This window comes from Amphiprion ocellaris, chromosome 3 (assembly GCF_022539595.1).
Source record: "Amphiprion ocellaris isolate individual 3 ecotype Okinawa chromosome 3, ASM2253959v1, whole genome shotgun sequence".
In the NCBI taxonomy this organism is placed as follows: domain Eukaryota; kingdom Metazoa; phylum Chordata; class Actinopteri; family Pomacentridae; genus Amphiprion; species Amphiprion ocellaris.
This window is the reverse complement of record NC_072768.1, coordinates 40,410,908-40,432,807: the sequence shown is the minus strand read 5'-3', so window position 1 is coordinate 40,432,807 and position 21,900 is coordinate 40,410,908. Positions and strand designations below refer to the sequence as shown.

General features: G+C 39.3%; 1 protein-coding gene across 6 annotated transcripts in view; it reads right to left on the bottom strand.

Moving 5' to 3' along the window:
• LOC111569309 (BTB/POZ domain-containing protein 10-like) overlaps positions 1 to 21,900 on the bottom strand; it is a 41,245-nt gene that overhangs the window by 2,393 nt on the left and 16,952 nt on the right. For all 6 annotated transcript variants that reach the window (XM_023271349.3, XM_035948676.2, XM_055009043.1 and 3 more), the window contains 6 exons: positions 20,251 to 20,353; positions 13,608 to 13,728; positions 7,692 to 7,889; positions 5,806 to 5,916; positions 2,617 to 5,007; positions 1,614 to 1,714 (listed from right to left, as the gene is read on the bottom strand). In XM_023271349.3, coding sequence (XP_023127117.1) covers positions 4,562 to 5,007; positions 5,806 to 5,916; positions 7,692 to 7,889; positions 13,608 to 13,728; positions 20,251 to 20,353 — 979 coding nt within the window. In that variant the 3' untranslated portion in view covers positions 1,614 to 1,714; positions 2,617 to 4,561. The remainder of the gene's footprint in view (positions 1 to 1,613; positions 1,715 to 2,616; positions 5,008 to 5,805; positions 5,917 to 7,691; positions 7,890 to 13,607; positions 13,729 to 20,250; positions 20,354 to 21,900) is intronic.

Genomic DNA, 21,900 nt, shown 5'->3' with positions numbered 1-21,900 from the left:
GCTGAAGCTAAATTTAAAGTCAATTTTAATGACAGTTTATCCTGAGAGGAGTGAGAATGGAGCTTTTCTTTCCTTTTTAGAATATTCCCTCAAAATATTCTGTTTATTATGGGCTTTAGAAGCATTTTTCTTTACTTATTTATTTTTAGATACCTCAGACTGATGCACTTTGCTGGTTTGCAGATAATTTCATGTACAATGACAATAAAGATCTTCTATTATAACATGTTTTGCTAAAACAAGAACTGCAAACCTTCTCAACCATCTCTCAGTCTGCAAAATTCCAACTGCAACAAAGAATTATGTGATGTAGTTATTATTATAATCTTTACTGAACCAGCCCTGGAATTAATAAAAATCTGTATATGGATATGATTTTCTCTGATGGAACCACTAAAACTGCATACAATAAAGTAAATCTCTTCTGCACTGCACACATTCTACACTTTTGTATAACTCTGGATGTCAGAGTAAAGGCAGACAGATCCACTGATCAGCCACAACATTCTGACCACTGACAGCTGAAGAGAACATCATCCATCATCTTGTTCTAATGCAACGTTCTGCTGGGAAACCTTGACGTTCATGTGGATGTCTGACATGTACCACCACCTAAACACTGCAGGACAAACAACCCCCTAGTCTCCATGGCAACAGCAGTCCTTGATGCCAGCTGCCACCCTCAGCAGGACAGATTAAAACTGCTCAGGAGTGGTCTGAGGAACACGACAGAGCTAAGCTGTTCACCTGGGTTCCACACTCCCCACATCCAGATCTGATGGAGCATCTGTGGGATGGTCCAGGATCAGCCTGGTCTAGGTAGGACCCACCCTGCAACCCACAGGATCCACAGGATCCCCAGAGGTTCTGATGAACCACTGGGTCAGAGGAGTTTTAGCAGCATAAAGGGACCAACACAGTATTAGTCAGGTGGTCAGAATGTTCTACTGTTATATTGTCATGCTGATTATATGATCAGTAAATGTTACCATCAATTATAACGTCCACATTGATCAGGAAAAAAACAACTATCAGTTCATTCAGAAACTGTGGGGTTAAACCTAAAAACACAGACCTCAACAGCAGTTTGTTTCAAAGCAGAACACCAGCTGGTTTTCACTAAAGAAGCTTTCAGAGCAACAATTAAATGACAGTTTTGTTCTCATTAAGTTCACAGAGTCAGAATCAGCCAAAACAATGTTTACACACATCAGGAAAAGAAAAACTTTTGTAAATATTTCATTTGTATAAGTACTTCTATACATATAGATTCCTCTTTCTAAGGTTGATCAAATCACGATAACTCTGTGTCCTGTTGTACGATGTTTTCCCAACAGATGGCGCTACCTCATGAATGGAGCATCAACAAGTGACGTCTACAACACAACAGAAATGTCTGGAAGCCAGTGGCCACCACTTTGAGCACCTCTTGTAATTGTAGAGGCCAGAGATAACTTTTATTAATCTCATGATGTCTGAATAAATTTGGTATTGAAATATTGATGCAAGATTTTCTTTTCCTGATGTGTGTAAACATTATTTTGGCTGACTCTGTATGATGGGTTTCTGACAGGTCACCAGGCAACATCTTTTTATAATAATGACAAACATACCTGCATTCTACAGGAGTGATTTTCCTCATGTGCAGGTAAAGATGTGTGAGGAGCTTAGAGATGACAGGAGCAGGAGTCATCCTCACTAATTCAGCTTCCACCTAGAAACAGAAAGACCACAAACAAACACACTGATATACTCTCAAACGTTCAACCTCACAGCCTCAAAATATCTGTTTAGGAAGTGTTGTGTTTCTAAATTCTGCTGAAAGCATTGACAGACATTCTCTTACAAGGTTGTGTAAAAAGCAGCCTGTCCTCTGAACTACTGAGAAATCTTCCTGAACAAAGTTTCTACGTGTAAATCGGCTCAACAAAAACTAAAGCCTCAGTCAGAGATAACAGGTATCACAAATTATAAACAACTTTCTTTGTTAACTCAGACTTTCTGCTTCAACCTCACATAAAAAGGGGAGTTTAACTCGTCAGGTGACTGAAAATGAACGGCTTGTGCAGTTCTAGATCCAAAAGTAGGATGTTTCAACTCATGTTTTACTACAAATACATACAATAATAAATAAATACAATGGTTGGTTGTTAGTTTATTCACTATTAATGTCACTTTATATACTGGATTGAACTTGAGCAGTGGAAGAGAGAAGGAATTTAATGAAATTATGGAGATTCAGAGAGGTAATGTTGCGCAATGTTAAGTTAAGCGCGGTTTAATTCAAACCAGCTGAATGTTAAACTTCAGTGCAGCTGAACGGGTTTCAGTTAACCTTAAAGTAAAATAACTTTTTTAAAAGCTCAAATAAACAGCAGAGAAATACAGGTTGAGAAGTTCACTCTAATAATGAGGACAGCTGCAGCAGCAACTAACACAGGTGTTCAGCGGTAAGTTAGCCACCTGTGTTAATTAGCCCGCTAGCTAACTTAGCCACTTAGCTCGCTAACGCGTCCAGACCAACTGCTCAAACATGACAAAACACAACTCTACACAAGTTGCTGACTTAACGTACAACAAAACAACGCTACTGGTTAGAAGTATTTATCTTCTTACCGTGTTTTACTCCAAAAACAAGATCAACAGCAGTCAGAGATGCTACCAGACGTGCTAACCATAGATATATAGCAGACTAGATCCGCTAGCGAGCTGTCTTCTATATTATCTACGGTCTGACCAATCACTGCTCTCTGGCTCTCAGTCAGTCTGACCAATCACTGCTCTCTGGCTCCGCCCTCTGAGAATCTTCTTGTCGTTTGGCTCCACGCTTGCTGATGACCACTTCCGGTCTCAGAAAATGAAAAAACTGACCTTTTGTCGTTTCTGTCTCTTACTAATTTTATTTTTTTGTTATTCTAAATATAAAATGAAAATCAAAGCATTTTTAAAATTTCGTACATCCCTTTTTGATCATGAAAAGGAAAAACGCCTTGTATTTCAATTTTAATTTTTGTATTTTAAAACGAAAACCAAATAACCACTCGTTTTTTTTCAATACCCGTTTCAGAACGGAAAATCCAATTGCCAAAATATACACGGACCAGACCGTAATATACTTCATATCCTTCAACTTTAATTTAATTATTAAAGTTAACCACAACATAATAGAAATGAAAATATTTACTGAACTGTTTCCAATATTAAGGTTTAGAGCCTAAAACTTGAGATTTTATACAAATTTACCGAATTAATTCCAGTTTTAAAGTAAAAAAAAAAAAAAAAACTATTAATCATGTAAACGTTCCTGAGCAGCTTTTTTTTATGGTAAAGACCAACAGAAATATAAACACTTTGTTATTATTAGTATTATTATTGATGGAAATCTGAAGACTTTCTGACAGATTGAAATAAGAGAGTCTGAAGTTGTTGTGAATTCTTTATTTAAAAACATTGTGTTCATTGTGGATTCTGTCCTCAGTCAGGACAAAAAACTGTAAAAACAAGAAGAAACCAACAAGACGAGGAGGATTTAAAAACTATGGTGTGAAAAACAAACTTCCAGCGACTCCAGAAAACAACAAACTGGACCAACGATGTTCTTCTGATCATCCAGACACTGAGAAACCAGCTGCAGCCAATGAACAACGACAAGGCAAAGTGGTGGAGGAAGGAGATGGAGAAGATGATTCAGAAGATGTAGAAGTTCTCACTGAGAGCAACAAGAGGTGATCCATCTTCATGTGCTTCTCCAGTTTAAATTCTTTCTCCTCAGTGACAATTCTGTTGCTGCCGTCAGAGTGAACTTCTAACAAACTGAACCTTTAACTTCTGGTTCTTCATCTGCAGAAAATTTATTAATGATCAGAGTTCTATCTTCAGACTGAGAATATTTCCAGAGTTCCAGGTCCTTGAAGTCCATAGAGGAGAACGTCCCCTGGAGAAAGTTCTAGAGTAGACCTACCGACAACTGGAGAAAGTTCTAGACCTAACAGTTGTCGGTAGGTCTACTCTAGAACTTTCTCCAGGAGACGTTCAAGAGCACACCTACCTCTTTACAAAAGTTCCAGTTCTACTGTACAGTTGTCGGTAGGTATACTTTAGAACCATTCAAGAGGTAGGTATACTCTTGAACGTCCCCTGGAGAAAGTTCAAGAGTAGACCTACCGACAACCATTGTTTGTAGGTCTACTCTAGAACTTTCTCCAGGGGACGTTCTCCTTTCCTGCTTCCAGTCTTTAAGTTTAGTCTCACTTAGAACATTCCAGGTCCTTGAAGTCCATAGAGGTGGGTCCAGTTCTGAGGCTCAGAAATGATGGGAAAAGTCCATCTAAAGTGATAAATCTGGACCCTCCTCTATGGACTTCAAGGACCTGGAACTCTGGAAATATTCCGTCTGAAGGTAGATCCCTGATCATTAAGTTACTGGAGATAAAGAAGCAGATGTTCTGAGGAGGTTCTGAGGAGGTTCTGGGGGTAAGGGTCAGGTGTTAAAGAAACATTGGTCTGGAACAGGAACTGATCCTCCTCAGATGATGGCTGCTAACAGTCTGTGGGCGGGGCTTCATGCAGAGGGTGACGGGGTGTCGGGGTCGTAGTGGTACGTGGCCTGAGTGTGCTGCTGCTGCTGGTTGCCGTGGGCAATGCTGTGTTCTCTGTTGTCCTGCTGGGTCTGGGCCTCGTAGACCGCCGGCGGTCCCTGGTTGTTGTCCGGTCCGAGCGGTGGCTGGTGGAGGTCGACACCACCCGGTGTTGGCGGCAGAGTGTCCAGCTCATCCACCTGAGGCCCCGGCGGCTGCATCACCACCAGCTGGTCCTGGGGGATGTCGGCGGCGGCCGCCGCCAGGTTGGTCGTGGACTTGGACTTGACACACTGGAAGTCAACGTGGCGACTCTTCCCCTCCTCCTTCTCCCAGGACATCCGGATGAACGGACGCTGGACGTAGTTGTAGATGACCTCAGGACGACCGCCGGGACGCCGCTTCACCTTCTCCTTATAGGTCGGGTATCCTGACAGGAAGTACATAAAAGAAGTCAGAAAATACACACTTTAGGTACAGTAGATGTAGTAAGTGGTTGTTCCACCAGGTGGAGCCTCTTCCTGTTTGGTACTGTAGTAACCAGAGGAGGCATCACTCAGACTACAGTTTATGTTAAAGCAGAGAGCACTGTGGGAATTTAGCAGCAATGGGCACCATGACAAAGACTAATGAGGAGTTAATGACCTCCAACCAGAGCTAACATGCTAAATGAAGCTGGATTAATCTCAGACAGCTTTCCTACATCCCAGAGGAAAATCTAATGGTGGTTATTGTTGCTTTTTGATGTGTCAACATGGCAACGGACGTAAACACAGAATCAGACATCCGTTTATGCCCATACAAATAAATAAACACTCCTGTGAGTGGCCCATATTCTGATCTTAGGATCAGGTTGAGGACATGCCTAGCTGTTAGCATTTATATTGATACACTGGTAAGTCGCGGTGGTGGGTCAGTGCCACTATCTTGAGTTTCTTCATATATTTCAAAAAACAGCGACTGAAACTGAAAAACTTCATAGTTTAGGATGTCGTCCAAAATGTGACAAAAACGTCATAGTTTAGTATGTCGTCCAAAATGTCACTAAAACTTTTATTTACTGATTTGTTGTCGTTTTTTGTAGGATAAAGTCGTAAAATGTTTCTTAATTGTTTTTCAACCACCTGTCAGTTTGAAATTCTAATTTAAATCAGTCTAAGATAACATATCAACTCTAAATCCTTCATTTTTTTTGATGAAGACTAGAAATCAAAGTGTGTTTTAGTACCTTCTATCCCCAGACGGATCTTCTTCAGGCCTCGGTCCTTCAGCACTGATTTGGCCACGTCTCTGTTCTCAATGTATTTGAAGAAGCGATAAAGTTTGGTGCTGTAGATGACTGAAGAGGAGAAGAAAAGTCAACACGAGGATACATCACATGTTCTTCAAACAGCTGATCTGAGGTCAACACATCTTTAAAGATGAAACCCACAAATTTTTTTTACTGAAACAGGAGAAATCGTGCTTTTTGTTGGGGACTATTTTCTATTTACTAATTGTTTTTAGATTATTCTGTGATTTCAGCTTCTTAAATGTGAATAATTTCTTCTTTCTTTCCTCCTCTGTGACTTTAATCTGAAGATCTTTGGACAAAACCAGACTTTGGGGTTTAGGAAATCCATATTTTCACCATTTTCTGACATTTTGGAGATCAAACAACTAAACGATTCATCCAGAAATTAATCAACAGTGAAAACAATCATTAGTTGCAGCTGTAATCAGAATTATTCTTTACGGTTTAACCGCGTTCAGGATTATGTGAAGTAAACAGCAGCTGCTTTTAACATTAACCTGGTTTCAGTGAAGCGATCGCTTGGCACTGGACCTTCGAAACACCGATCATGGAATTGATTAACTGGTCTCTCAACACAACTGACAAGATTGTCGCCACAAAGAGCACAGGCCTAGGGGAGCCTACCTGCCTGGATGGGAGTTTCGCCTCTGGTTACGTGATCGACGCCTGGGGGAAGTGGAAGGGGATCATGTGCCTGGCACCCCTATCCGTGGAGGATGTGGAAGATGTTTATATATTCGGATTTATGATGACAGGCCTGCTGATAATTGGCTTGTTCACTGGCCTGAGCTTCTGGAAAATCAGGAAGACCGCAGACAGAAACGACATCCAAACACTGCTGGTCTATGCAAACGAACGGATCACGGCTGCCGATGCTCGGTATGACGAACTCAATCGTAAGATGAACAATTTGCTTGGTGTGACTGTTGATTTGAGTCGCAGATTGGAAGCCATCAGAGTGAGAATCGCTACAGCTGAGGTCTAAAATTGTTGAGAGCAGTAGGGGGAAGGTGAAATTGTTCCTCTCTCCCGACCAAACAAGAAGGAAACTGATTACATTCTGGCGCCCCTGGAACAATAACAAACTCCTCTGGAAGTTTCATGGCCAAGAGATAGCTCTCCTACACCCCCCACCCCCCCACCCCCCCAAGGACACCTGTTGACTTTTGGACCGGGCCAACCGAGGACATCTCCATAGCAACCTTGCTGTGTTATCGCGCTCCCACCCTCGCGAACTGAGACACCGGAGGTCTGAGACGGAAGTAGATGGGCTACACGCGTACACAAACATCGGACTCATGAACTGAGGACTGAGCTAAACATTCACACATACATTCCCATATCCACCATCCCCCCTGCCTCCACAAGCTTTCCTCACTATACACAGGAGCCAGGAATCCGTGCACCTGCACAGGAACCAGCTAACTGTGCAGTGCTCCTCCCTCCATCACCCCACATCCTTATCCCAACTATCCTTGTCTAATGTCATGCTTTGCCTGTTTGCGGGTTTGTTTTTTTTTTAGGTTCCTTCTCAAATTGAATTTCCCAACATTGGAGGTTCCATTTGGTACGAGCCTTTTTTTCTTTTACCCTCTGCTATCCCTACCCAGATCCCAACATGTCCTTTTTCTTTTTTTCTTCAAGAAAGGTGCGCGCAGCACTGCGCAGCAGCCAGAGCTGTCATTGGCAGGGCAGCTCAAATGAAATTTCGTTGTATATGAAAATGTGCAATGACCAATAAAGATAAAGATTGAACTGGAGCTAACCCAATGTTAGCATATGCTACCCCTAGCACGTTGTCACCAAACCCAGTGTCTTACTCTGAGAATACTCCTCGCCCATCTGAGGAGGATACTCTTCGTCCCAGTCCACCACGTCGTCGTCGGTCAGAACCACCACATGACATTCCCGCTCGCCGCTCTGAGCGCTCGCCACCATCAGCGGCAGAACCATCTCCTCCAGGTAGCACTCGAACTGATGCCGGGCGCCGTCGTTGGACAGCTCGTGCATCAGGGCGCCTGACAAAACAGAAGAGAGAAGATATAAGAGGAGATGAGGTACTAGATTAGATCCGGTACTAGATGAGATGAGATCAGGTACCAGATGAGATGAGATCAGGTACTAGATGAAATCAGATACAAGAGATAAGATACAAGATAAGATCAGGTATTACATGAGATACAACTGAGATCAAGTAAAAGATGAGACACAAGATAAGATTGGATACAAGATAAGATAAAATTAGGTATAAGATGAAATAAGGTAGTAGATGAGATGACATCAGGTACTAGATGAGATGAGATCAGGTACTAGATGAGGTGAGGTACTAGATGAGATGAGATCAGGTACTAGATGAGGTGAGGTACTAGATGAGATAAGGTACTAGATGAGACCAGGTACTAGATGAGATCAGGTACTAGATTAAATGAGATAAGGTACTAGATGAGCTCAGGTACAAGATGAGATGAGATCAGGTACTAGATAAGATCGCGTACTAGATACGATCAGGTACTAGATGAGATAAGATCAGGTACTAGATGAAATACAAGAGGAGATGAGGTACTAGATGAGATCAGGTACAAGATGAGATGAGGTCTGCTTTTATAATCCTGAGAGAAATTCTGGGGTCAAATTAAATGCTTAACAGAAAAAGTGAGGCAACAGGAGAAGAATAAATGACTAGAAATAAGTAAGCTGAAATAAAACTACAATAGAAGAAGAAATAAGTAACACTGTCAACAATACTGAAATAATAAAGTAATACTGCATGTCACACAAATTGCTCCTCTGAGATGTAGCAGAAAGCGGAAATACTCTAGTAAAGTACAAGTACTGCAAAATTTAAGCACGGTTCTTTAAGTATTACAAAAAGACCTAAAATATGGTCCCAGAATGACTGCAAAGGAACAATAAAGTTAATTTAAATTTAAACTGAAACTGTCTGGATCTGTTCAAATACAGGAAGAGACCTAAACTTCGTGAGCGAGCCGATTTTATCATTATGTAAGATAAGCTTTTATTAATCCTACAGCTGGGATATTTGCAATAAACCAAAAATAAATTGAACTTAGTTTTCCTCTAGTAAACGCTATTCTACAAGACTAGACTAACATCACTCCAAAATGCCTGTTTTTGTTCTGGGTATTAAGTTTTTTAGCTGTTTTAATGATAATCACATGAAGCTAAACTCGCTAATGATCCGACCTCAGAAGGATTTATTTGACTGATCTGTGATTTATTTGTTTAGCAGCCAAATATTTCTTATAACGAGTTCAGGCCGTTACACTCATGAGCAGATGCTGTTAACAAGGGAACACCTGAAGCAAAGTGCTAATGAAGCTAGCTGACGTTTAAAACGGACAATGCAACTTTCAGAAGATACTTAATTAGAAATAATTTCTCCCGTTGGTTAGACCTCGAGCAGAGTTCTGGTGTTTTTGTGGCCTATTTTAATTAGCATTTCTAAGTATGAAACTATTAAAAACATAGTCGAAACTGAAAAATTCACCTTAACTTTTGGGGTTCTTCTAAAAAGCATCAATGTATGATATTAGCGTCTTGTTTACGTGAACCACTGGGCAACAGGGAAACCATCGCAACAGGCTTTGGTTCATTTATGACGCACAGTTCTGTTTGGAGGTCATTAACCTCCACAGAAGTCTTTGTCATGGTGCCCCATTGCTGCTAACCTCCCACAATGCTCTCTGCTTTAACATGAACTGTAGTTCATGTTGAAGCATGAACTGTAGTACATGTTGAAGCAGAGAGTATTGTGGGAGTTTAGCTAGGACTGAGTGATGCCTCCTCTGGTGTCTACAGCATAAAACAGTCAGAGGCTCCACCTGGTGGAACAACCAGGAACTACAGCTGATCTACATTTACTGACATGCACGACCTTCTTTTTCTTCATCAGTTAAATGATTAACAGCAATTAATCAATTAACTATTATCATCCCTAATATTAAAGTAGCAAACATTTAGTTCTGATCAGCTGTTTATTTAGTTGTCTTTACAACTTTCCTGATTAAAAACAATTCCTGGACACTTTCCTAATTTTTTCCATGTAGATAAACGTTTGTTTTGTTTCTTCTTTAACATTTATCAGCTGACCAACAACTGATCTGTGTTTCCAATCACTTACTGTTTCCTTTTTACTTCTAATACTACTGCTGTCCTGTTTCTTGCAGTATTATACAACTACTTCGACATAATATTGTGCCTTAAACTCTGACCTTCGCCGTCTGAAATTAGCTAAAGCTTGTTTACATGAAAACATTGATGTATTTCCTGCTGCAGAGGATTGTGGGTCAGAATGTCCAGAAAAGTCCTGCTGGCTCAGGACCTGCTAAATATAACGGGATGCAGTCGGACATCCTGGTATTTTTAGAGCGCTATATTTGCCATACTACGTACCGGGAAGTACTGGAGCTTTTTCTGGAGTACTGTACAGAACAGAAGAACAGACGCTTGTTTATCTTCTTCAGTATCTTTAGCAGCGGACAGATCTTCTTCTACTCCGTTTATTACAGCTAACGAGGCCTACAGCGCCAACTTCTGACGACATTTATGAGCAGCTAATGAAAACAAGTAATTTATATTTTCTTTATTTCAATTAGTTTTTATGACATTTTAAATCTGCTCTACAGTTTTTACATCTTTAAATACAACAGCATCTTGACTTGTATGTACTGTAAGTTTTGCGCTACTTCAAGCTGAACTTTTTCATATATTTTCAGCAACGTTCAACATCAGTTGCTGTTTTTATAGTTATTAATAAACCAAACAAAAACTAAACTTTGCTGTTGTTATCATAGATATACATCTACTTGTAATCCACCGTGTCTTTTCTGTACATATTGACATGTAAATTCATGAAGCCTCGTCTTTATTCTACCTTTATTCTATCTTTATTTTCAGCCTGTTAGTACTTTTATTATTTTTCTGCTTCTTTCATGCCTCATCCAGCTGCTGTAACATTTAAGTCTCCACCGAGAAGATGAACAAAGTTTATTTCATCTTATCTTATACAGGAGGTCCTCAGTTTACGACGACATCGACCTACAGCGTTTCGTTGTTACGTGGAACTAGTTGACGATCAGAGCGGATGAATACGTCGTCACACAGCGCTATCAGACGGCTTTGTTTCCCTTTTCTGGTTGGACGCCACCTTGGATTGTGCTACATTCACTGACTTTTTGCCCTTCATTACGGCTCTCAGCGTAAGTCAGACTCTTCTGATGGCAGACAAAACAAGACATCAAACCACTAAAACGAGACACAAAATTACAAAAGCGACGCAAAACGACAAAAACAAGACGCAAAATGAAAATACAACACACAAAACAACAGAAATTAGACATAAAATGACAAAAACAAGACATAAAATCACAAAAACAAAATGACAAAAATGAGACGTAGAATGACAAAAACAAGACAGAAAGACAAAAACGACACAAAACGACAAAAACAACGCAAAATGACAAAAACCAGACACAAAAGGACAAAAAAGAGAAACAAAACCAGACAAAATGACAAAAACAAGACGTTCTGTGCTGCATTCACTAACTTTTGCCCTTCATTATGGCTCCCAGTGTAAGTCAGACTCTTCTGATGCTTGGAAGAAAAGGAAAGCCGTCTCCATGGAAGTGAAATTAGACAGAATAAAACGCTGGGAACAGGAAGAAACACCGACCAACATGGGTCAAGTTGTAAAACCAGGTCAACATATTGTAGCGACCCTCTGTGATGAATGAGTGAGACTTTATCTGGTTCTCTGCTGGTTTATTGAACCTTCACACAGGCTACTGTGGACCGTAGCCAACGCCAGAATAACTAGAAAAACCCCATAACTTAGCTCCAGAATTAGCCACCGTTCCCAGCTCTCTCTACTGCTGACTCTCAGCCAATCAGAGGTGAGCTAACTAAACATGGCACGTTCACTGACATTAGGTAAATCTGGAACTGAACAATAAACATTGAAACCTCAACAAACTCATTCAGGTCCTGGTGATCGTAGGAGCTTCAGGAGAAACCAGCCAGATTTCTCTACAATTTAAAGGTGGAACATTTCAGCTCATGAACCTCCTCATTAGTCTTTGTCATGGTGCCCGTTGCTGCTAAACGCCCATAATGCTCTCCGCTTTAGCATGCACTGCCCATCGTACAAAATGACGCACAAAACAACAAAAACAAGAAACAAAACAACAAAAACGAGACACAAAATGACAAAAACAAGAAAGAAAATGATAAAAACCAGACAAAATGATAAAAATGAGATGCAAAATGACAAAAACGAGACACAAAACAATAAAAACGAGAAACAAAATGACAAAAACAAGACAGAATGCGATAAAAAACAGACACAAAATGATAAAAATGAGATGCAAAATGACAAAAACGAGACGCAAAATGATAAAAATGAGACACAAAATGACAAAAACAAGACACAAAACAACAAAAACAGGACACAAAACAACAAAAACCAGACACAAAATGATAAAAACAAAACAGAAAACGCTAAAAATGAGACACAAAATGACAAAAATGAGACACAAAATGACAAAAACGACAAAAACAAGAAACAAAACGGAGGTGAGCTAACTAAACATGGCACGTTCGTTCACTGACATTAGGTAAATCTGGAACTGAACAATAAACACTGAAACATCAACAGCAACATCAGTCTGTTACAATATTCTGTTATCTTCTAGTAAAATGATTCATACATGCATGGAAGTTGTTGGTGTTCAGGACTTTATGAAGAACTGATCGATATTGTGATGCATGGAACGGCTTTGGTTACATTTTCACCTGAGTTCAGACGTACGGCGAAAATGGACTTAGGTAGATCTGTAGGAACGGAACTGATTTAAGTTGAGGACCTATTGTATAATGTCTTTTTCTACTAAACATTTGTATTTTAAATTTGCACATTCTCTGCTGTACTTTTAAAGCTGCCGTCCAACAGAATCATTGCTGAGCAATGACAGTAAATTAGTTCATGTAAACACGGCTGTGAAACGTTAAATCGACCAAACCAAGCGATGGATAAACTATTGGCGGTTTTGAGGACAAATAAACAGAAGCTGGCTGCAGCTGGACCCGTTTCTTCTCTTTCTACGGAGGTTTATGGGCTGTAAACAGTAAAATGAGCCTTTTAGCTCCACAGTAACGGTGTTTTTCAGCAGCATGTTTACTGATGCAAACTTCTGGCTCTGCTGTATGACCTAAATATTGCTGCTAAACAGGGACTGCTGGGGCGTTCTGATGCGCCGACGAAGGCAAACTCTTAAATAAAACATGGTTCTGATGTGATTTAAATTGAACGGCTGGTGAATAAAAACCATCGGCTGCATAACAGGCTTTAATTCTCACAGCTAATCATGACCTACTTAGATCTCAGCATCGAGCAGCAGCAGCAGCTCCTCCCACACACTCTGATACACAAACAAGTGCACAATAACAACACAAATATCACACATGTAGCTCCGTGGCAGCAGGTGATTCAAACACTGAGCTACCTGAGGCTCCGTCAGCAACACATCCTAAATGCTGTGTGTTTATTATACAGTGATGCAGAGGGGATCTAAACGACGATAATCTGATTTAAAGTTAGCAGCTGCGCATGTAGGAACAACAACAACAACAACAACAACAAGCAGACACTCACCAAAGTCTGGCAAACACAGCGGCTACATGAGTTGAGGCGGCGGTCGGACTTAGTGTCAGATACTCACTCAGGTCTCTGCACTTGACGGTGCTGTAGTTGAAGGAGATGCAGAGGTAGTCACATGCCTCCCTCAGCTCAGGAATGGAAACGCCGTCAGGGCAGCGGATTATCCCCGACTTGTAGTAATCCTGCCATTTTCAGCAGCAGCAGCAGCAGAGAGATCAGGCAGGGGAGGAAAAACAAGACGCCATTATTAACACTGCTTCGCTCTCAGAGGGAGATGAGGAGGAGGAGGAAGAGGAGGGATGATGAAAAACAAAACGAAGCGACGTCACGGATTGGAGAGAGGAAGTAAAGGAGGGCGGTGATGAAAGCAGAACGACGTCATCTTCCCTCCCTGATCTACTTTCCCTCAGACGAGGCGCTGCTTCCCCGCGACTTTCTGAACAAAAGCTCTGAAAAAAAAACAACTCTTGATACCTACAGAGAGTGCAGATACCACCCACTACAGCAGAGATGATTCTAGTCCAGGTTCCACATCCAGTCCAGTCTGATCTCCAGTAAAACCACAGCAGAATAACCTACAAATACCCACAACTCCTAATGGTTCCTTTGTTTTAGTGCAAAAATGTTCACATTTAAAGAATTATCTTTTTATTAAACATCATGAACAACCTAAAATTTATCAAGAAAATAAATTCAAGCTTATCATTTCCACATTAAAACCTACAAATCACAGAGTGTCCACAAAGGAACACAACATTTAGTCATCTGGAACTGAACCATAGAGGATTTACTGGAGGATCAACACCACAAAAGAAGACAAAAAAGGCAAAAAACCCCCCCAAAAACGATGAAATATTATAAAAATGAGACAGTGACAAAAGTGAGAAACAAAACAACAAAAAATGAGACAAATGACACAAAACAAAAAAAGAAATAAAAAATTTGACAAAAAAGTTACAAAGCGACAAAAACAAGACAAAAAATTACACAAATGACACAAGCGAGACAAAAAAAATCACAAAAGTGAGAAACAAAACAATAAAAAAATAGATTTAACAACACGGGCTGCACAGTGGCGTAGTGGTTAGCACTTTCACCTTGCAGCGAGAAGATCCCTGGTTCGCATCCCGGCTTTCCCGGGATCTTTCTGCATGGAGTTTGCATGTTCTCCCTGTGCATGCGTGGGTTTTCTCCGGGTACTCCGGCTTCCTCCCACAGTCCAAAAACATGCTGAGGTTAATTGATCATTCTAAATTGCCCGTAGGTGTGAATGTGAGAGTGATTGTTTGTCTCTGTATGTAGCCCTGTGACAGACTGGTGACCTGTCTAGGGTGTCCCCTGCCTTCACCTGAGTCAGCTGGGATAGACTCCAGCCCCCCCATGACCCTAGTGAGGATTAAGCACTGTATAGATAATGGATGGATTTAACAACACAAGCAAGATAAAAATGAGACACAAAACGACAAAAAAATGGACGAACAACAAAAACGAGAAACCAAACGACAAAAGTCAGACAACAAAATGACAAAAAACAACAAAAATGAGACAAAATATTACAAAAATGAGACATGAAACGACAAAAGAACAATGAACAATCTAGTATTTTACTTTATGATCAAAACAACTCATTTTGGTCTAGAAATGATTTTAAATTTATAATACATCAACACCAACCAGGAGGGCTGTCAGGAATATTCATCATCCTCCCTGTACAGATGTTAATCATTATTCAGCTGATTTCCATTAAAAATGTCATTGATTAAAGATAAATTAACCGTTTAGACAGAAGAAGAAGCTGGTGCACATCAGGAGATGTATTAAAGTCAACATTTAAGGCGCTTCTGATGAAATAGCGATTTGGAACGCAGCCAAGTTAAAACAAAATATTAAAGAAGTAGAATCAAACCAGTTGGAATTACTTTTTCATGTTAGCGCATGTATTTCCTGTCTAGAGATTAAAAAAAGTCAACCAGCTGATCAGAGCCAAACGTCAGAACTACGAATGTTAATGATTGATCAACTAATTACAAACAATTATGTAGTCGATTTAAAATATAATAACTGATAAAGCAGAAGAAGAAGGTTGTACATGTCAGTAGAAGTATCATAGACCAGCTGTAGTTCCTGGTTGTTCCACCAGGTGGAGCCTCTTCCTGTTTAATACTGGCGTTTAACAGCAACGGGCACCATGACAAAGACTAAGGAGGAGCTTAATGACCTCCAACCAGAGCTGATGGAGAGCATTCTTCCTACACCATCCTTGAGCTGTAGGCGCTTCAGGAGAAACCAGCCGGACTTCTCTGGAAGACGTTTCTAGAATCGTCTTCCAGAGAAGTCCAGCCTGAAGCTCCTATGATCACCAGGACCTGGATGAGTATAGCAGCAATGGGCACCATGACAAAGACTTCTGAGGAGCTTAATGCCCTCCAGTCAGTGCTAACTCTCTAATAATAAGCTGGTGTCGACTATGACTGTGTTGCTAATGTACGTGACATACTAGGTACCATCTTTGCAAATATAATTATGCGGCTCAGTTTAAAAATAAGTTCATTAGTGCTTTGTCCTTCCTTTTTAGGATCTGGATGTTGTAGGAGAAACAACAACCTCTGAGGAGCAACTTACATCTTTCAATTTCAAAGATTTAGATCTTGCAATCAGGCAGCTCTGCTAGTTTTATTTTGGTGGTGAATTATCCATTTTGAAACATTTTTTTAACCCCTTCAGAGTAAAAACTGCTCAGACTTGGACGTCACGAGGCAGTTTGTGAGGCGACCATGAAACTGCTTTTAATAAATAACTCTAAATGTTATTTTGGAGACATTTCTGGTCAAACATCTCCTTTCACGTTAACTCCAGGAGGTTTCCAGGATCCTCTGGGTGGTATTTCATGACACTGAGAGCTCCAGAGCAGCAGCTAAAAGGATCCTGGAAGTTTTCTAAGAACATTTGCAGCTCAGGTTCAGTCCTTCAGACGTTTGCTTTAATGAGCTTTGGTGTTTTATTGATGAAGGCAGACATTAATAGAAGAGCTCGGAGTGATAATTGGCTCCTAGAGAGCTGAAAGAAGCTTCACTGATGGACTTTAAAGACATATTTTATGTTCTACTGCTGCTTCTGAGTCATTTATTTTCTCATCAGTTTATGAAGAGAAGATGTTCCGCATAGGACGTCATAAACAGTAAAACTACTTCGGTTTATAATGAAGTCATATTTTCATGAATTAGAGACGATAACGGAGCAATAAATCAGTTTGAGTGATTTCAGAGGGATAGAAGATGAGTTTAATAAGCAGATTTAACTGCAGCTGCCTTTATTTTAACCTCACAGACTTTAACTTCCAGTAGAAGCTCTACAACACAAAGACTGAAGGACTAATCGCTTTGATCACATGTATTGATCTCATTCACGGCTCTGAGAAGTTTAAATCCATGAAGGATTCTTTTGCTTCATTTTAAAATGCTTTAAATCAGTCACAATGCCGACAATCAGGCTGGAAACTTCAGGATTTCTACCTCAGCTTCTCCTCAGTTTCTCTGCTAAAGTTCATCTTAACAGAGAGAAAAAGCTCTCAGATATTTCAGAACTCACAGAAACTCTCCAAAATTAACTAATAACAACAATAAATCCCAACACAGAAACGTCAAAATAAGTTATTAAAGGATATTTTTATTATTTAGATAAAGATTTGCACATTACCAATAAATCTGCTGTTTTTTGACAGATAAAAACTGTTTCACTGCTGTATTTATGCCCCACTAGAGCAGGAAACCCTCATTAACGTCCATATTTTGGTCATTTTACCGCCTACAACCGAAGCTCACGTAAGAAAACTGTATGAAATGTTGCTGTATTGGAAGTTTGCGTAGCTGCGATAAAGAGGCTCCACCTACTGGAACAACCAGGAACTACAGCTGATCTACATTTACTGACATCAGGACCTTCTTCTTCTGCCTTTTCAGTTAATATATTTTTACATAATATATTTCGTTAATACTTTTAAACTGATCTAGATGTCGTTGTTTTTCCATGTTTGTCCAGCTGTGATGACACTAAACCACTTATATTTAGGTTATTTTAAATTTTACTTGAAGCTGAATTCAATCAGTGGAGTTTTGTTCTTTAAAACGAGCTGCAGTTTGGGTATAAATGTCTGTTTTTCAACCAATAAAATCCATTTTCATTTTTAAAAACCTTAACAAAGACGGTATTTCTTACAGGTTGTGTGTTCGTTCTGATTAAACACATTAAAAAGAACCGGAGCTTCTGTTGTCTTCATGAGAACGGATGGTAGAAAAGTGGTTTCTGTCAACTACAGCTCATTATCTCCATGAACAACAGAACCACAGCTTCAGTTCAGGCCTTCAGGAGGCTTTAACGGATAAATGATCGCCGTTATCTGACTGCAGAGTGTTTCCTAAAATAAAAACAGCTGATGTTGTGGTTCCAGCGTCAGCTCCATCTGCAGCTTCATGATGCTTCATTATTAAACTCTCAGAAGAGAAAAGGACAAAGCTAAAAAGTTCAAACAGCTCAAAGAAATCAACCAAACATGATGTAAAAACAGCTGGAGACTTAAAACTTTCCCCTGCATGTGGATGACCTGAAGGTTCTGCTGCTTCTACTGGAGGCTAAATGTAGTTTTATATTGGAGCTAAAGCCAGAAGAACCACTGGACTGGAAGAAGGAAAGGCCAGAGGAGGAGACGGACGTCTTCTCTGTGGCACTAGTGGAAGAATTAGAAGCTGAATAAAACATGGAGGCTGAGAGTGACGGAGAAGATGGAGGAGAGGAGGAAGAAGAACAGAGGAGCAAGTAGAAAGAGACGGAAACCAGAAGGAGAGGAAAACAAGTCCAAGAAACATCCATCAGTCCTCATCTGACCTCCTCAGAACCATCTCATCATCTCCAGGAACATCATGAATGATCACAGTTTACCTTCATGTGATGAATACAGCATAAAAAATACAGTTTTTCAGTCATTCTGGACAGTTTTTGAAAACTATTTTGAGTAATTTTGGATCATTTTTATGTAATATTGGACAATTTTTATGTAATTTTGACCATTTTTGAAGTAATTTTCAACTATTGTTGTGTAATATTGTGCAACTTTGGTGTAATTTGGGGAAAATTTGAGTAATTTTCCAAAAATTCTGTTATTTCGAACAGGTTTTAGAGTAATTTGGGGGAATTTTCACGACATTTTGAACAATTTGTGATTCATTGTGGATAAATTTTGAGAAGGTTTGGACATTTTTTTGTGTAATTTTGGATGATTTTCATGGATGAAAAACACATTTAAGCAAATTTGAAGTTTTACATGGACATTTGTCATTTTGGACACCTTTAGATTGATTTTTGCCTCGTTTTGAGTCTTTTTTTTATATTTTATGTGTAAATTTGGATGACTTGTTTCATTATTAACATTTTCTTGTCATTTTGAGCCATTTATAAGTGATTTTGGGTCATTTTAGACAATTTTTGAATAAGTTTGGACAGATTTGAGTAACTGGATAATTTTGTGCGATTTTTGGACAGCTTTTGTGTCATTTGGAACCTTTTTTTCATAAATTTCATTTTTTGAGTCATATTCAACAATTAGAGTATTTCCAGAAAATTTCTGTGTAAATTTTGGATCATTTTTATGTAATATTGGACAACTTTTGTGTAATTTTGACCATTTTTGAACTGATTTTCAACTATGAACACCAACTATCAACTGTTGAATAATATTGTGCAACCTTGGTGTCATTTTGGAAAAATTTGAGTAATTTGGAAGAGTTTTGTAATTTTGTCCAATGCTTTTGAATATTTTCCATCATTTCTGAGCCTCAGAACTTCATCAGTCCAGCAGACAGAACCATGACATTTAGGAGGAAAAGCATCTGAGTTCTGCTAAAAACTGACACCAGATTAGTTTTACATCCATCCAGGTGTCTCAGTCTGAAGATAATAGAAATCTGAGCAATTCTGGACAAATTTTAACACATTTGGGACAATTTAGTATAATTTTGGACACCTTTTGTCTATATTTTTTCTGTCTTTCTTTTGTCATTTTGGACAAATTTGGAGGAACTCAGACTTTTATGTAACTTTGTAAAATTTTTTAAGACATCTTGAGCAATGCCTAAAGAACAGAAAACAGGGTTTCAACCAAAGGAGTCACACTAAAGATGAAATTTGTTTTTTGTTCAGTAGAATTCTCAAGTCATTTTGGACAATTTTATGTCACTCTGGAGAATTTTTCACTCAGAACAATATGTGTCATTTTAGGCAATTTTGGTTAATATTTGACAATTTCTGTGTAATTTTGACAAATTCTGACTCCTTTAGGGACTATTTTAGGTCAATTTCAACCATTTCTGAGCACTTATATATGTAATCTTGGATATATATCAAGTTTGATTAGCAAAGAAAACTACAACTGAAGTTCTGAGGTTCAGAAATGATGGAAAAAGTCCATTAACTAAGTGAGACAACTCAACTCTCCAGTTGTCTTGAACTTTCTCCTGGGGATGTTCTCCTCTATGGACTTCAAGGACCTGGAACTCTGGAAATATTCCCAGTCTGAAGGTAGAACTCTGATCATTGATAACGTTACTGCAGATGAAGAACCAGATGTTCTGAGGAAGTTCTGTGAGGATCTCTGTTCAGATTTGGTTGGTTTTTGTGGACTGACTCCAGGGTTGGAAGGTAAAGTTTCTCACCAGAATTGCTCTGAAGACGGTTGAACTGATGCCGTCGACGACCTCGAACTCTCCTTTCTCGTTGGGTCGAGTGAAGTTGTTTTCCCGTCCAGAACCAAACATCCTGGTGAAGAAAAGAGCAAAAACCTGCAGCCATCGGTTGTTTGTGAAGCTTCAATGGTACAACAGCAAAATCTTGACGGAAACTGTAATCCCAACGGCACAGCTTGTTCTGAAACACGTTAAATGCATGTTGAAGCGTGTTCATGGAACGGGAACACTTTAGTTTTCGTCCGTTCAGCTCACATGCAGTAAATCTGGCAGATGGTTGGAGTGAAAGGTCAACAGAAACATCCAGCTTTACTAAAGCCTGAAGGGAACAAAGATACTGGAATACATGAGGTTCAAGGAAAACAGGGAGAAAAAAACCCCTCAGTAACTGAGTTTCTCAACCAGCATCAAGAATACGGTTTCAGTTTTACATCCATCCAGGTGAGAACCAGAACGACATTAAAATGATCCATAATTACAGAAAATGAGTCCAGAATGACATGAAATTTGTCCTAAATGACTTGAAAATGATCCCAAAGACACAAAAATGATCCAAAATGATAAGAAAAGATCCAAGTTGACATAAAATTTGTTGAAAATGACCAGAAAATTGTCCAAAATGAGTCAGAATTCACCCAAAATGGCTCAAAAATGATCCAAACTGACTGAAGATTTGCAGAACGACACAAAATTAGTCCACGATGCTTCAAAATGACAGAAAATGACTCAAAATTTGAGCAAAATTACTCCAAAATGATCCAAAATTACAGGAAATTTGTTGAAAATGAAAGGAAAATTGTCCGAAATTGCTTGAAAATGATCTAGTTTCTGAGTCAACCGTTGAAAAAACTATAGAAAAAATGGTTCTGAACACAAACCAGATTCAGTGTTTAGACTGAAACACCTGGATGGATGTAAAACTGATCTTGGGTCGGTTTTACCAGAATGTTGACCTTTTTTTTTTTTTTTTGTTTGTTTGTTTTATTAAAACTGGACAAATTACATGAAACTTGGCTAAAATTACACAAAAATCGTCCCAAATATTTTAATATTTGTCAAAAATATGTCAAAATTTTTAAAAAATGACAAAAGATGTCCAAAATTACACTAAATTGTCCCAAAATAATTAAAATTCCGTGAAAAAACTGTCAAAAACCTCCCAAAATGACTCAATATTTCCCCAAATTATTCCCAAAATGTTCTAAAGGACCTGAAATTTTGTCCAAAATGACTCGAAATTTGTCCGGAAGTCATTAAATCTGGATTATCTTCAGACAGAGACACCTGGATGGATGTAAAATTGATCTGGGGTCAGTTTGTACCAGAACTCAGATGTTTTGCCTCCTAAAAGTCATGGTTCTATCTGCTGGACTGATGAAGTTCTGAAAAAGTCCATTAAAAAGTGATAAATCTGGACCCACCTCTATGGACTTCAAGGACCTGGAATGTTCTAAGTGAGACTAAACTTAAAGACTGGAAGCAGGAAAGGAGAACGTCTCCTGGAGAAAGTTCTAGAGTAGACCTACCGACAACTGGAGAAAGTTCTAGAGTAGACCTACCAACAAGTGGAGAAAGTACTAGAGTAGACCTACCGACAACTGAAGAAAGTTCTAGAGTAGA